The sequence below is a fragment of the Mixophyes fleayi genome, chromosome 6 (genome assembly GCF_038048845.1).
Source record: "Mixophyes fleayi isolate aMixFle1 chromosome 6, aMixFle1.hap1, whole genome shotgun sequence".
Taxonomy (NCBI): domain Eukaryota; kingdom Metazoa; phylum Chordata; class Amphibia; order Anura; family Limnodynastidae; genus Mixophyes; species Mixophyes fleayi.
Window position 1 is genome coordinate 71,722,092 of NC_134407.1, and position 16,182 is coordinate 71,738,273.

Sequence of the window (16,182 nt, forward strand, 5' to 3'; positions counted from 1 at the left end):
GCAAGAAGCAGTGACTCTTTTTATACGGAATTTAGCAGTTTATTGCAAAGAAACTGTAATAGGTGGCTAGAAGGGAAGCAAGCCTCAACCGTAACGGACATTAAAAACATTGTTATAATGGAGCAGCTAATGAATAAAATGGCTCCAGAAATTAGAGAGTGGGTGGTGGACAGAAATCCCACTACCCCAGAGAAAGCAGCAGCATTAGCTGGCAAACCGTCCCCAATGGAGGGGACCTAGTGGAGGTGAATGGGTGACTATTCGAAGGATCCCACCCGATCGAGATACACCACCGGCTACATCACGCCCCATGTCACCAAGTAACCCAGCTACGCACTCTAGAGCTCCTAGACCTCGTGATCCAGCAGTATTCGACCTTAGGAGGTGCTACACTTGCCAACAACCGGGACACATACTGTCACGGGCACTAGGAGTCTTTACCCAGGTATCACCAGATGATGGACTTACCAGAGCAGTATAGGTGGTAATATGATACTCTGGTAGCGGGGTGATCACGGAACAGGAGACAGCAGATGGTAAGAGAATGCTCGTGGAAACTCTATGACTAGCAGCACTGGTAATATGTAGATAATTGACACGAGGAACTGGATGGACAAGGAAACGTGAGGGTAGTCAGTGGTCTGCGGATAGCAAGTTGTACCACTGCTATAGTGAGGAGGAATGTCCAGAAATAACGAGAAGGTGATGAGAGTCAGCGGTCTGCGTATAGCAAGTGGTACCGCTGTCTAGGTGAGGGAATGGAATCCAGGTGAAGGTATCCGGGAAGTCAGTGGTCTGCCTCTAGCAAGTTGTACCACTGAATATATATATGTGAGGAAGAGCACGGGGAGATAAATGCAATGCAGAGTATACACGGGCACCCTGAACTTGATCCCACGATGATATGCACAAGTAGTAATAACTGAACAGCACTGCACAATAATACAAAGTCACAAGAGCTATCCAGGCAAAAAGATAACACAGTCAACTGATGGTAATAGTCTCAGCGGATAGGCAACTCCAGAGGAGAACAACTCAGTCCAGCAAGATATGCAATACACCAGCACAGTCAATGAGAAGTATGCATACCGTGGTTCAGAAGAGCAGGCTGTCAGACAGAAGTGCAGGGATACCTGAACGGCTGGAGGCCGGCAGGATACGAAGTCCCAGGAGGGTAGAAGCGGTAATCAAGTAGGTGCAGCGCACAGGTAGGTAGACCAGCAGAGATGGAAACAATACTCAGGAAGCAGTAGTATATCGAACTGGACACCTGGAGAACGCTGAAGAGTAGAGATGGTCTAGACGAGAAGGAAGCAGCGGAGCGTTGATCCAATGCAGACAGGCGAGTTGACCCAAGCGGAGACACTGTAGAAGCATGGAGAGCGGATCAGCTGGCTGCAGACATGAGGAGTACTGGAGGGTTGCGATGAGCAGGGTACTGCAGATACACGGAGGCAGCGGATAGGAATCAGCTGGAGCAGTCACGATGAAACACAGGAGAGTTGAGGTGAGCAGGATACTGTAGATACACGGAGACAGCGGATAGGAATCAGCTGGTGCAGTCACGATGAAACACGGGAGAGTTGAGGTGAGCAGGATACTGTAGATACACGGAGGCAGCGGATAGGAATCAGCTGGTGCAGTCACGATGAAACACGGGAGAGTTGAGGTGAGCAGGATACTGTAGATACACGGAGGCAGCGGATAGGAATCAGCTGGTGCAGTCACGATGAAACACAGGAGAGTAGAAGTGGACTGGAAACTGTAGTAGCACAGAGGCAGCGGATAGGAATCAGCTGGCACAGTCACGATGAAACACAGGAGAGTTGAAGTGGACTGGAAACTGTAGTAGCACAGAGGCAGCGGATAGGAATCAGCTGGTGCAGTCACGATGAAACACGGGAGAGTTGAGGTGAGCAGGATACTGTAGATACACGGAGGCAGCGGATAGGAATCAGCTGGTGCAGTCACGATGATACACAGGAGAGTTGAAGTGGACTGGAAACTGTAGTAGCACAGAGGCAGCGGATAGGAATCAGCTGGCACAGTCACGATGAAACACAGGAGAGTTGAAGTGGACTGGAAACTGTAGTAGCACAGAGGCAGCGGATAGGAATCAGCTGGCACAGTCACGATGAAACACAGGAGAGTGGAAGTGGACTGGAAACTGTAGTAGCACAGAGGCAGCGGATAGGAATCAGCTGGCACAGTCACGATGAAACACAGGAGAGTGGAAGTGGTCTGGAAACCACAAACGAACAACAGGAATCAGCAGGAGCTGAACACACGAGGAAACACAGGAACACCTTCAGAGGCTCATGGGGAATGAGACTCCAAGATCAGGCAACGAGGTATTGACCTCAGGTGCTTTAAATAGGGAGTGTTGCCTGATCAGCCAATTAACTAAAAGGAACATGAACTGAAGGTTGAAAAGGGCTGCACATGCGCAGACCCTCAGGATGGTGGACGGCCACGGTTCCTAAACACACGAGAAGTAGCACTCACAGTCCGGTGAGTGACACATACAAAGAAATTGCCTACGGGAAGGAAGACCATTCTCTGGATTGAGACCAGCTGTGCCCCGAGTTTCATTGTGCTAAGGAACATCAATCGAGGGTGGGGAGGGGTATTGCGACCCTGATGCGCCATAGGCGGAGGAAGAAGTCTATCAGGTGGAGGTGGTAGCGGCAATCGGGAAGGCTACCCCTGCAAATATGAAGACACCTGCATCCTGTAAAAGTGAATGGTCAGGAACTGAAGGGACTCTGGGACTTGGGGGCTTCTATTACTCTGATACGGCCTAGTTTAGTCCCACCTAATCAATGGCTAAAGAACTGGAAAATCAAAATTTCGATGGCGGGAGGCCAGATTACATTTATCCCCATGGCCAGGGTTAATTTGGATTGGGTCCAGCGTTCGGGGGAGGTGAATGTGGGACTTTTGGATGGATTACATACCCATGTTATTCTGGGGAATTATCTGGGAGGTGGATTGGCCAGTCGAGCACAGGCTTTGGAGACAGTTCCCGAGGACCCACCTATACCAGCACCATAAGTCCCTGTTGGATCAGCTGCCACACCACCTGAACCGCTGTCGGTGAGTAACGCTGTACCAGACTTACCTGACATTGAAATTAATCTGGGGGAGGTAGATAGGACTGCATTTAGGGAAGCCCAACGGACTGACCCATCTTTAGATGGTCTCCACAGTGCAGCGGAAAGGACAGATTGGGGACCTCAGGAGGATAGGATCAGGTGGCCTGAAGGGAGGTTGTACCGGGTGCCCGCCAAGGCTGATCCTCTAGAGCCAGAAGTGGCTAGGAAACAGCTGATTGTTCCCCAGCAGTACCATCGCCGGTTACTAGCACTAGCCCATGACATCCACCTAGCTGGCCACTTAGGGGTTCGTAAAACCCATGCCCTGTTGCTATGACATTTCTTCTGGCCTGGAGTTAACCAGGAGGTCAAACATTATAGGTCCTCATGCGATGTATGCTAACGCCTCGGGGGACCCCCACGCCGGGTTCCCCTACAGTCCATGCCCATCGTAGGTGAACCGTTTAGGAGAGTAGCCATGGACATTGTGGGACCTTTTAAGAAACCAAGCCGAATAGAAGTACATCCTAACTGTAGTCAACTACGCGACTAGTTATCCGGAGGCAGTGACACTAACATTCATAGATGCTGAACATATTGCCCAGGCTCTCATGGATATCTTTAGCCGTGTAAGATTCCCTCAAGAAGTAGTCACCGACCAGGGGGCGCAATTTCAAGGGAACTTGCTGCAGACAGTATCGGACAAATTTGGGGTCCATCCCTTCCGCACAACCCCCTACCATCCCCACACTAACGGTCTTTGCAAGAGATTTAATGGGACCTTTAAGCAGTTGCATATGCTGAGTTGGAGGCTCGACACCGTAAGAAGTCATTGCTGCAGCTATTGTTCACGTACCACGAAGGGATTCCTCCGGGTTCTCTCCTTTTGAGTTGTTATATGCTCGAAGGGTATGAGGACCTCTCGTCCTAGTCCGGGAAAGCTGGGAAGGGTCAATCCAGGAACCTGAGGTCCCAATCTTGGAATATGTGGTACAAATGAGGGATAGACTCCAGAGGTTGATGCAGCTTGCTCAAGACCATACTTTGGGGGCGCAGGAACAGCAGCGAATTTACAACCAGGAGGCTCGAGATAGGGAGTTAGAAGTTGGACAGAAAGTGATGGTGCTAGTACCTGCCAGAAAGCTCAAGTTACAGGCGACCTGGGCAGGGCCCTATACCGTAGTGGACACACAGGGATGGGTAGATTACGTTATTGCACTAGATCGAACCGGGAAGCGGGTGAGTACCTATCACATTAATAGGTTAAAGGAGTAGGTCACCAGGGAAGTAGGGGCCTTGTGCAATCTGCTGCCCACCTATGGACGACCCAGAGACTGACCCCATACCCAACATTCTCGCAGCAACCAAAAAGGACCTAGGAGTGGAGGTTGTTCCCATAGGCCAGCAGTTAACAGGAGCCCAGACTCAACAGATGTAGGGAGTATTGGAGGTAGAGCGGCATCAGTTCACCAGCAGGCCTGGGCGCACTGAAGTAGCGGCCCATCATGTCGAAACCGGGGAGGCTCTGACTATTTGGCAACACGCGTATCGAGTGAGTCCGGAGGTGCTTGACATGATCAAAAAGAGGTCGATAAAATGCAGGCACTGGAGGTCATTATACCATCCAATAGTCCCTGGGCAGTCAGTGTGGTGTTAGTGCCCAAGAAAGACGGGCGTACACATTTGTTGCGTGGTTTATAGGAAACTGAACGAAGTAACGGTGACAGACGCGTATCCCATGCCCTGGGTGGGTGAGCTGTTAGACAGGCTCGGGGCGGCTCGCTATGTGTCCACGGTGGAGCTTAGTTAGGGGTACTGGCAGATACCCCTTACCAGGGAGGCACAGGAGAGATTTACATTCACCACTCCGTTTGGACTATTTGAATTTACTGCCATGCCCTACGGAAAGAAGAATGTCCTGGCCACCTTTCAGCGTACAGTAGACCGTTTGCTGACAGGGTGTGAGGAGTTTGCCCAGGCATACCTGGACGATATAGCTATATTTAGTGAGACTATTTTTAGTTCCTGAAATAAAGCTCACTAAGGCATTGCCATAGGCCAGTCCATCTTGCAGTCCAACAGTTGGCTTCTTCCATACATTTGGTAACTCTCTAGTGAGGCTAGAGACTTCTAAACAAGAGGACATGCTCAAAAGCACTGCAGTGTAACATTTTCATTATTTGTCTGATATCTATATAGGGTGTGTTATTTCATACTCTTCCGTTACATTCCACTGTGGAATATTTCTATTCAAGTGAAAGTGTGAAACCTGATGTACAGCTAGAACGATTGGTGTTTCTGACTTTAGTAAAACACATGAAAAATTAAAACATTATAGACAAAGTGATCAAAGCACTCTAATACAAAAATTGTCCAGAGCACTCTGAGGAAACTAGTCCATTTTGCATGGGAAAGAATAAATAAGGTATAATTTGCTGAGACAGGGTAGCAGTTGGGTTGGGGTATTTTCCTTCCGGACAGATCCCGTCTTGTCGGTCAGTGCCTACCAAGCACTATGATTAGTAAATTGCACGTTAGCTTTTCACCTATATCTTACGCTGACCATTCACCAGTCGGAGTACTGGGTATTACAGCTTCTCGACACACAGCCAAGATTCCATTACATTGCAGAGAGAAAGTGTAGGAGTCAGCTGAATACTCTGTATATTGTATAGAGGACACTAGAATGCTCTGTGTGTTATACAAGATGTCACTAGAATGTTTTGTGTGTTGTGTAGAGGTCACTAGGATGCTATATGTATTGTATAAAGGTCACTGGGATGCTCTCTGTAGTGTATCAAGATCGCTAGATTAGTTTCTGCATTGAATACCAATCATAAGTAGCTCTTTGACATAACAATTACCCATATATGTCATTGACTTTGATATCGTGCCCAAGCCAGGCCCACAGGGTTTTGCCAATGCTCTTTTTTCTGTGCAGCCTGTCGCTAGAAGAGTCTGGGCCTCTCATGTTTGTTTGACGTTTGTTTGGCTCACATGCCAAAAGTTGCCAGCCCCTCCTTAGCCCACTGTATGTTAGGTATTGAAAGAAGACAGGAGGCATCATGGAGAACGTTGGCAGCAGCCTACTCTCCCTGGGATATACAGAAAGAATTTTCTTTTTCGGAGGGAGGGGGGGGGCTTTGGATGTAGCGTACCACCTAGGATTGAATATAGAAGACAGAAGGAGTTGTGAGGGCCTTTGGTATAAGCCCTGTATTTTCAGAACACTATAAGTTATGTGCTTGGGTGTCTTTTTAGTGCTTCCCTCTTTCTCTTCTCCCCACTTTCCATTTTTGACAAATGCCAAGGGGAAGATATATTGAAAGACGTCATGTGTGTCTTAGTCAAGTGTTAAAGACTAAACTAAAAGTTATTCTTTATCCTATGTTGATTTGTTAAAATAAGTACAATATCTACCGTCTGTGATTGCTCCAGCAAAAATGGATATACAGTTCAACTTCTAAGGGAGAATGAGATTCCACAATGGCCAGCGGGACAGATGAACAGTACTGTTGTAAAGAACACACGCATTATTACGTATAGGACAGATTTAGCTACATTGCTGTAATTAATATTAACAGTTTCTAATATGTTTCTCTAGTTCACAGTTGTCTTCTTTAATTCCCTAATCATAAATCTAATACAGAAGAAACTTACTTTTAAGGTTCAATAAAATGAAAAAATTTTGGAAAAATCTCCCCTCGCTAGGTTGTGCTCTCAACCATCCTCACCTAACCCTACTACGTTGTAACCGCTTAACACCAAAAGATATACAGTTTGGTTACTATGTGTTATATTTGTGCACTGCCAAGTTCCCTTAGGCTTGTGATGGCTTGGGATAATCCTCAATCTGCTTTCCTTACAGCACCCAGTGCCCCAGCATCACTTAGATTTAGTGAGTTGACCACTACTTCTGTGAATGTATCATGGGATGCACCTGTTTATCCCAATGGAATTCTGGAAGGATACAGGCTGGTGTATGAACCCTGCACTCCAGTAGATGGTAGGTGAATCCATTCTATTCCACCACCTTATGCAACTTTACAATGCAGTCTTCTAAGAGCACAAGCCCACTGGCATTTATTTGATATTTTGAGTATTTCTAGCATTTGTAACCCTAGGAAAATGCATGTAAATGGGTTTGACACTATAAGCCATTGTATTGTGTCGCCATACACATTGCCAATAGTGGCCCATATTATTCCAGATTGATTTTGAAACACATTATATTCTATATTTTTGCATCTACTACAGTGGGTTCCAATCACTAGTAGAACACATTTGGCATGCATCTTTTACTTACATCTTTATTAGCATATTAAAATGCAAAAAAGACTTGTTTCTATGAAGCCTAAAAGAGGTGTCCAAAAATGATTCTAGAAGACTTGATGAACAGTGTGCATAAAATGTGCTGTAAAACATACCAGTTAATCAGATATTCGTATCCACATGTCCTTAGACTGATTAAAGCTAATTGATTGGTATGTATACCAATTTACTATACTAAGTAAACCTTTTTGGTGGTATCCAGAATAAAGATGCTTTCAAAATTTCATATTGACATTTTATAATGTATTCCCAACATATCTCATAAAGTGAATTCGGTATGGGGGTCAACGACATTAAAATACAAATTCACCACACAACACATTTACAGAATCCTTTGTGTGGTGGTCCTTGAATAATTTTGTCACTGACACTGAAAATTGACATTTAGTGGTCGCTTTGCATATGCCATTTCACTCAAAAATATGTTCATCGATTTCCCATTCATCAGATAAACACATATATTATACAAGTTAACCTGTGCATGATACTCATGCATTCTAGTCAAATCAAGCTACTTAAGGTGTTAAAAAAGTTCTTGTCATGCATTTGGGCCATAGCCCAGGCCTCAGCCACCAACCACTACCAACTGTCACCCCCGGCAACCACCAACCACTCCCAACTGTCACTTCTCCTTCAAGAAATATATATATATTTTTTTTAAAAATCTTTATAAACACTTTTAACAATTAACAAATTAAAAACATCTTAGTATACCAAATTTCAGCCCTTTCTGAATTTTCTTTTCCACACACACTAAGAATTTAGTAGGTCAGTGTATAACTCCGCCCAGCAGGTGGCGCTGCAGCTTGGTTTTATTTTTTCCACACACACACAGACAGACTTATACACGCCACTAGACATTTATATTATAGATAGGATCATGCTGCAGAGTTTTGTGGAACAGGCGATAGTGATTACCCCTTAAGCCAGTGGATCCCAAACGTTCTCAGTTCAAGGCACCCTTAGGGTCTCCATAATTTTTTCAAGGCACCCCTAAGCCAAAATAATTACTAAGTAGTCCCCCAACTTGCTTACTGCCGGCCGCGGCACCCAGTTAGGGAACCACTGCCTTAAGCTAAAGATGAAAGCGCGAAAGACTCTTCTCTAGATTAAGCACTTGTCTGCTGTGCACTATTTGCCACTACCACACTACAATCATTATTTTTTTTATTTTAACTCTTTGACTCTTTTCCAGCTACAGGTAACTGTTTTCAACATCTATTTGGTCCACTCTGGCAAAAGTAACATGTATGTTTTTTTCTGTAATGGATATAACGTTAGTTAAAACTTGACTGCATCGCACACTGCAACAATAAAGTGAATTAAGTTAATTTAATCATCACACAAGAGGAATAACCATAGGTGGGGCATTCAGGCAACCATCCAGAGTGTAGCACTAGATGTAGGGTTAGTAAGGGAGTGGTTTTAGCTTTGTATACATACTTCCATGGAATTTGGATGCAGCCCAAAATTCCTCCTACAGTTACACAAATTACCAACTACTAGATTAGTTCTTCATCTGAAATAAAGAGACTATTGCCAAGTAAAAATGTTTTTTAAGCTTTTTATGAACTGGAACAGTCATTTCCTGCCATGATACTTGCATTTCAATTTCATTTCTCTTACAAGACCTGTTTTGTTTGTTTTTTATTTCTTTACCCTGTTTTCCAGGAATTAGTAAGATTGTGACAGTGGATGTAAAGGGGAACAGTCCTCTCTGGATGAAGCTGAAGGATCTAGCAGAAGGAGTGACTTACCGCTTTCGAATACAGGCCAAAACTTTCACTTATGGACCAGACGTAGAAGCTAATGTGACCACGGGACCTGGAGATGGTAAATGTCTTCAACATGGCAAGAGTGATCATTCTGCATTATGGGGGACTTCCATTTGAACCCTCCTTATAAAAGGCAGAAGAGTGAGAGACTTTTCCAGAGCAGATGGCAATGACCTCTATATCTAGACTCTATTTATTGTATAGTAGTCCTGCCAACTAGAATGACGTAATCTTGTAGATTGCTCCACCCTGTGCAAAACTCAGGCAACAGTACTTTTGAAAGGGTAGCATTTTTGGGGCGGATCAAGAATGACAGGGCTTCTTATGTCAAAGCGAGTTTACAGAATGTAATTATAGTTGTCCAGCATGCCATAACTTTACTAAGATATTGACTGTTTTCCAGGTGCTCCAGGACCTCCAGGGGTTCCATCTATTTCTAGATACAGCTCATTAATCGCCATACAATGGTCAAGTGGGGATCCAGGAAAGAGTCCTATTACCAGATATGTTATAGAGGCCCGGCCATCAGGTATGCAAAACGAGACCATCAATTGCTTTCATGATGAAGGCAGTTACAGGAATATTAACACTAACAGACTCAGGAATATGATTGGCCGCTCTCCATTACAACTGATGATGGTGGTGGCTTTTTATACTTTAGAAGGGTACAGTAGCCAGTGCTTTTATGTTCAGTAAAGTTCTTTGCAGGAGAGTTTTTGAGCATAGCCTGTCATGCTGTGACCTCCACGCATGTCAGGAAAATGTGCTGCACTTGTTACAATACGTGAACAGTGCTGTGTGTGCTACTTTATGTATTTGTCAATTTTTACTTTAATTTGTCCTTCAATACTAGTGTATGTATGTTTTATCACACGGTTTAGATGAAGGGCTATGGGACATACTCATTAAGGACATTCCGAAAGAGGCAACATCATACACCTTCAACATGGACATCCTGAAACAGGGAGTGAGCTATGACTTTCGTGTGATTGCTGTCAATGATTATGGATATGGGACACCGAGCCCACCCTCCACATCTGTGTCAGGTATTACATAGCCCTTTTTCATCAGGATGAATAGTGATTAACACTAAACACAAAATATATGAATCTTATTATGTATGTCATGCAATGAAAAGGGCTGCTGAGATTTCTAAACAGTCCAGTTAGGGTCAAAATAGAGCGAGTTCTCCACATCAGCGGTAACTAATTTTGTGTATATTCAGCCACAAAAGCAAACCCCTTCTATGAGGAGTGGTGGTTCTTGGTTGTCATCGCGCTTATTGGACTCATCTTCATCCTTCTACTGGTCTTTGCTTTGATCATCCGGGGACAGAGTAAGAAGTATGCCAAAAAATCTGATTCAGGTGAGAGATCTGGCTGGTTCTCTGGCTGAACCACACACCAACAACAGCAACACAGTAATTTCATGAAAATTATTTTATTCGTCCCAACCATTTTCTTTTGTACACAGGCTGTAATCCTAAAAACAGTACTCTCTGTCACGGAGAAATGGTCAGTCTTGATGAGAGCCGATTCCCTGCTCTGGAACTCAACAACCGCCGACTCTCGGTAAAGAATTCTTTCTGCAGGAAGAATGGTATTTACACAAGGTGAGAGGATCCTATGTTAGATGATTTAGGATCTAACAATGAATTAGTAGCCATGTCATATGAGCAAGGAAGAGGTTGTAAAATGATGACAATACATTTCCCATTACTAGGAAACATTGTGTGAGAATAGGCAGAAGCATAGCATGCACAATACTCAGAGATTTGTATTGGTAGGTTTTTTAGAGTGGTCCTGATGTACGAGTATGGTTCAGAGTTTAACATACCTGAAGGCAGCTAGCTCTTGAATGGATTGGTATGATACTTGTCAAACCAGGATAATGTTTTACATTTGGGGAGGGGGTTTTATACCCCCATTTCTCAGTAATATCCTAGTGGGAGACTTATTTTCATGTTTAGGAGGTTATGAAGGAAGCGAGGAATGTATGTATTAGAACGACATTTGCGCTTAGTTTAAAAAGAACCTACAAAGTAAATAGTTCAGCCCAATAATGTTATGGAAGAAACAAATGAAACAACACATTTATACACAGAGGGCCTGATTCATTAGGCGAGTTTGTGTATATAATCACCACAATTACTCTGCGCATGCCCAGAATCGGACTATACACCCAGAGTCGGATTTAGATCTCATGGGGCCCTAGGCAAGATACTGGTTTGGGGCCGCCCTCCCTGAAACAATCCATATCACTACATTTTTGTAGCATAACATATACCCCTATAGATGAGCAGAAGTGAAGCTATGTGTCGTCGAGCAGCCAAAGGAGGTGTGGCCATACCATTGGGGGTGTGGCTTGCGTCATTGGGGGCGTACCCAACATGTGAAAAGAGCTAGGCCACCTTTCTACAGAAAAAAGCACCCCTAAATAATTACTGAGCAGTCACATTTTTTAAGTCGCTGGGTCAAAACAACTTAAGTATTTAAGTCAGGACAGAAATACTTTTTAAGTTGTTTGCAAAAATAATGAGCATAAATCCAAGGATGTGCCCCTTGTCCCTCTATCATCACACTGTGCCCCTTCACAATAACACATGTGCCCCTTCATTGTCACCTTTGTCCCTCTATCATCACACTGTACCCCTTCATTGTCACTTTTGTCCCTCCATCATCACAATATGCCCCTTCATTGTCACTTTTGTCCCTCCATCATCACACTATGCCCCTTCATTGTCACTTTTGCCCCTTCAAAATATTACATGTGTCCCTTCAGAATATCACATGTGCCCCTTCACATCACCTCTGTGTCCCTTCACATCACCACTGTGCCCCTTCACATCACCTCTGTACCCCTTCGCATCACCTCTGTGTCCCTTCACATCACCACTGTGCCCCTTCACATAATCTCTGTGTCTCTTCACATCACCACTGTGCCCCTTCACATCACCTCTGTGCCCCTTCACATCACCACTGTGCCCCCTTCACATCACCACTGTTACCCTTCATAATTGTATTTGAAACAACTTTCCCCCCTTATCATAGTGTGCCATTGTGCCTCCGTTAGTTTGCTTACCTTTCTTCTCTTCTGTTTTCTCATCCTCTGTTCTGTTTTGTCTTCTTTCTTGTCCCATTATGTGCATTGCTCTCCGCTCCAAAGTGAGTCTTCTCTGAATATGATGTCGGGCATGATGACGTCACATGGCATGACTCACGTCCGACATTCAGTGTAACGTAGCGGTGCAGGGAGGGGGGAAGGAGGCTGTCGGAGGCTGCAGCAATCATGTGATTTTTTTTTTATTATTTGATTTTTTTTTTCTCCCTCAAACTCATTTTTTTTTTTTTATATTGGCTGGCACCCCACCACCCGCCTTGCCATCAGGCCCCCTGTGGACCGCTGGGCCCTAGGCAAGTGCCTAGATTGCCTAGCGGTAAATCCGGCCCTGTATACACCACAGAATGCAGCAGTGTTCAATGCAATCTCGATTGCAAAGGACACTTATTACAGCCTATGATTTCAAGGAGGGAATGGGGCGGTGAAGGGGGGAATACATGTAGTCAATGTACAGTAAGGACGTACCTAGCTCGAGCGCATGCAGCCATGTCCCATTCAAGCTCTGGGCATCTCTCAGGTAATTGTTTTTCAGCAGTATCTCTTGCTCCATCTACAGGTCTAGTCAAGTTGCGATTACTAGTGATGACGGCTGAGTATGTATGCAAGGACATGTGTTTGCAGTCACGAGCAAATGTATTATAGTTAACATTAACAAAAAAACACTTTTTCATATTTTATTGTTTTATCATTAATGCTTGTATTATTAATAGTTCATATTAATTGAATAGGTTTTCTTTTTCTGTGCGCTCTTTAGTGAGTTTTATATTCCACATAAGTATTGGACATATCCTGCAGTGACTTGTGTAGTAGTCCTACACCCATATTCATCACCACATGTACCTTCACATCCGCTCCTTGTTGAATTCTTGATGTGCTTTTTAATGATTTACGTGCCGTTTTTAAAAATGATGCACATTACGTTCAGTATGCGCGACTTAATGAATGCGTTTCAGCGATGAGAGCTTGCACTTTACAGCTGAGTGCCTGGCACAGGGAGTGTCATGTTTTAAAGTTGTCTTTGCTTCTTGATATTCTAATCTCGTTCTAGCAGTGTTCAGTTCAGTCCTCCTGCTGGCGGAATCACAAAGGCTGCTCTGTTAGAAACATTACAGCGCTTGTAAAGGAAAACTGGGAGTGTAAAGCAGATGCCTTGTAGAGTGTTACAGGCTGGCATTGGGAGGGACTTGAAGAAATCTGCAAAGCAATTTAGCAAATGGTCCTTGTACAAGAATCGTATACTTGGGGGGCGGTTTGTTTGATGGGATTAAATTATGATTTTTCATCTGTTTCAGGCAGATGTTAGAAAAAAGCTGAGGGGGAGGGAATTAGAAACATAATACAAACTTCTAAGAATGCATGTCTGGAGCGAAAACAATGCAAGGGAATATTTAGTTCAATAAGTGAAACAAATGTGACTGGAAGCTGGTTTTTTTTTGTTTGTTTGTTTGTTTGTTTTTTACAATTTTTAAACACAAAACTACATTTGTCTTTTCTGACTGGTTTTCATTTTAAAATGGTTATCTATCCCTTTCCAGTTTTAAAGTTGTAAATTTTAAGGATAGATAGACAGGTTGATCCACTAGGAACCAGCATGTAGGCTATGTGTACAAGCTTGACATGACAGGAATTTGCCTTTGTCAGACATGTCAATTTGATACTGCACTATGAGAGAATACACCCAAGATTAGTAATAATGCACCCCACATGCTTTGATTCCAGGGTGCTGTTTGCATGAAGCTTGCATGTTCTCCCCATGTTCACGTGATAAAATAAACTGTAATCTCACTTTGGCAGGGATTTATCTGCCTGTAAAAATGTTCTGATCGTTTAGCAAAAACCTAGATGCACACATACATATCCAATTGTCTCAACTGATCATTTTCTATATAATTACCAGCATATAATTAGTGTATGGGAAGCAACTGGCCAATTAAGACAAAATATCATTAACATTGTTCATAAAGTGTTCATATTGCCACCCAGATTTCTGTCCGTCATTCTCAGTGAAGCAATTACATCATCGGGAAAGTATTGCTTCCCTTGTGCGTGTTTGGAATGTTTATATGAAATAAACATGTTCAGTCAGATTAATCACATACATTCAATATAATCTAAATTTAGTTGTTGCATGTGTCTCAATTTTGGAGATTGATGCACTGGGAAAACGGTTGCTTTGTCCACAGGAAAATGATAGGATCTGTTGCTGTGTGGCTAGCGGTAGTTCTATAAAGCTATATATTCTTTTAAATATGAATTTGATGCAGCCAGTATTTTAGTTTTATGGCAATTTATAAGGGTTTTTTTAAGCTAAAATACAAATATTCTGCTTTGAAAGAACTACTAACATCTGCAAAATATGTTAAACATCTAAAGTTCTGTTGTGGCACTGCAACTGTTACATGTATCATTTTGATTGTCACTAGGCCTTTCATATTGTATACATTTCCAGAATATGTAATAGATTACAATTTCAATAATTTTGTATTTTGTCCAAAATTATCCTATGGTGCTCATCTGATTTCAGTCCGTCTGTATAGTCAGCTGATCTGCAGTACATAATACATGATATGCGAATGTATATGTTTCTGAATAATTCAAGTTTTACTTTTAGATCTACTTGTTTTTATCATTTTGGAAAGACCATTTTTTGTTAACCGAGACCACCTCTGCTGTGGAGCTGATCCAAACATCTAAACGAAACTCATTAGAGAAATGTGTGTTCTTCTTTCAGGTCTCCCCCACGTCCCAGTCCTGGGAGTCTTCATTATTCAGATGAGGATGTAGCCAAATACAATGACCTAATTCCCACCGAGAGCGGCAGCCTGACAGAAAAGCCCTCTGAGGTATCAGATTCACAGGTGAGAGAAATATTGCTTGTATAGGGATACACAGCGGCTTCTGGGTGTCCACAGCTATTCTTTACAGAACTGTTCAAAGCACTGGAAAGTGGTAATATGATTTAAGGAGTAACTACATTAAAAATTTATATTCTCTCTCCCCAGTGTAGAGGAAGTGGTAACATAGTCTGGGTGGCAGTGTAGTGGAGGTGGTAACATAGTCTGGGATAACAGTATAGTGGAGGTGGTAACATAGTCTGGGTGGCAGTGTAGTGGAGGTGGTAACATAGTCTGGGATAACAGTATAGTGGAGGTGGTAACATAGTCTGGGTGGCAGTGTAGTGGAGGTGGTAACATAGTCTGGGATAACAGTATAGTGGAGGTGGTAACATAGTCTGGGTGGCAGTGTAGTGGAGGTGGTAACATAGTCTGGGTGGCAGTGTAGTGGAGGTGGTACCATAGTCTGACATAACAGTATAGTGTAGGTGGTAACATAGTCTGGGGAGGCAGTGTAGTGGTGGTGGTAACATAGTCTGGGGAGGCAGTGTAGTGGTGGTGGTAACATAGTCTGGGGAGGCAGTGTAGTGGAGGTGGTAACATAGTCTGGGTGGCAGTGTAGTGCAGGTGGTACCATAGTCTGGGTGGCAGTGTAGTGGAGGTGGTAACATAGTCTGGGTGGCAGTGTAGTGGTGGTGGTAACATAGTCTGGGTGGCAGTGTAGTGGAGGTGGTAACATAGTCTGGGTGGCAGTGTAGTGCAGGTGGTACCATAGTCTGGGATAACAGTATAGTGGAGGTGGTAACATAGTCTGGGATAACAATATAGTGGAGGTGGTAACATCGTCTGGGTGGCAGTGTAGTGGAGGTGGTACCATAGTCTGAGATAACAGTATAGTGGAGGTGGTAACATAGTCTGGGATAACAATATAGTGGAGCTGGTACCATAGTCTGGGTGGCAGTGTAATGGAGGTGGTAAAATGATCTGGGTGGCAGTGTAGTGGAGGTGGTAACATAGTCTGGGTAG

General features: G+C 43.7%; 1 protein-coding gene across 4 annotated transcripts in view; it reads left to right on the top strand.

Moving 5' to 3' along the window:
• Positions 1-16,182, top strand: part of SDK2 (sidekick cell adhesion molecule 2) — a 482,261-nt gene that overhangs the window by 457,687 nt on the left and 8,392 nt on the right. For all 4 annotated transcript variants that reach the window (XM_075216839.1, XM_075216840.1, XM_075216841.1 and 1 more), the window contains 7 exons: positions 6,964-7,101; positions 9,099-9,260; positions 9,606-9,731; positions 10,084-10,248; positions 10,428-10,568; positions 10,676-10,814; positions 15,054-15,180. In XM_075216839.1, the coding sequence (XP_075072940.1) occupies positions 6,964-7,101; positions 9,099-9,260; positions 9,606-9,731; positions 10,084-10,248; positions 10,428-10,568; positions 10,676-10,814; positions 15,054-15,180 (998 nt within the window). The remainder of the gene's footprint in view (positions 1-6,963; positions 7,102-9,098; positions 9,261-9,605; positions 9,732-10,083; positions 10,249-10,427; positions 10,569-10,675; positions 10,815-15,053; positions 15,181-16,182) is intronic.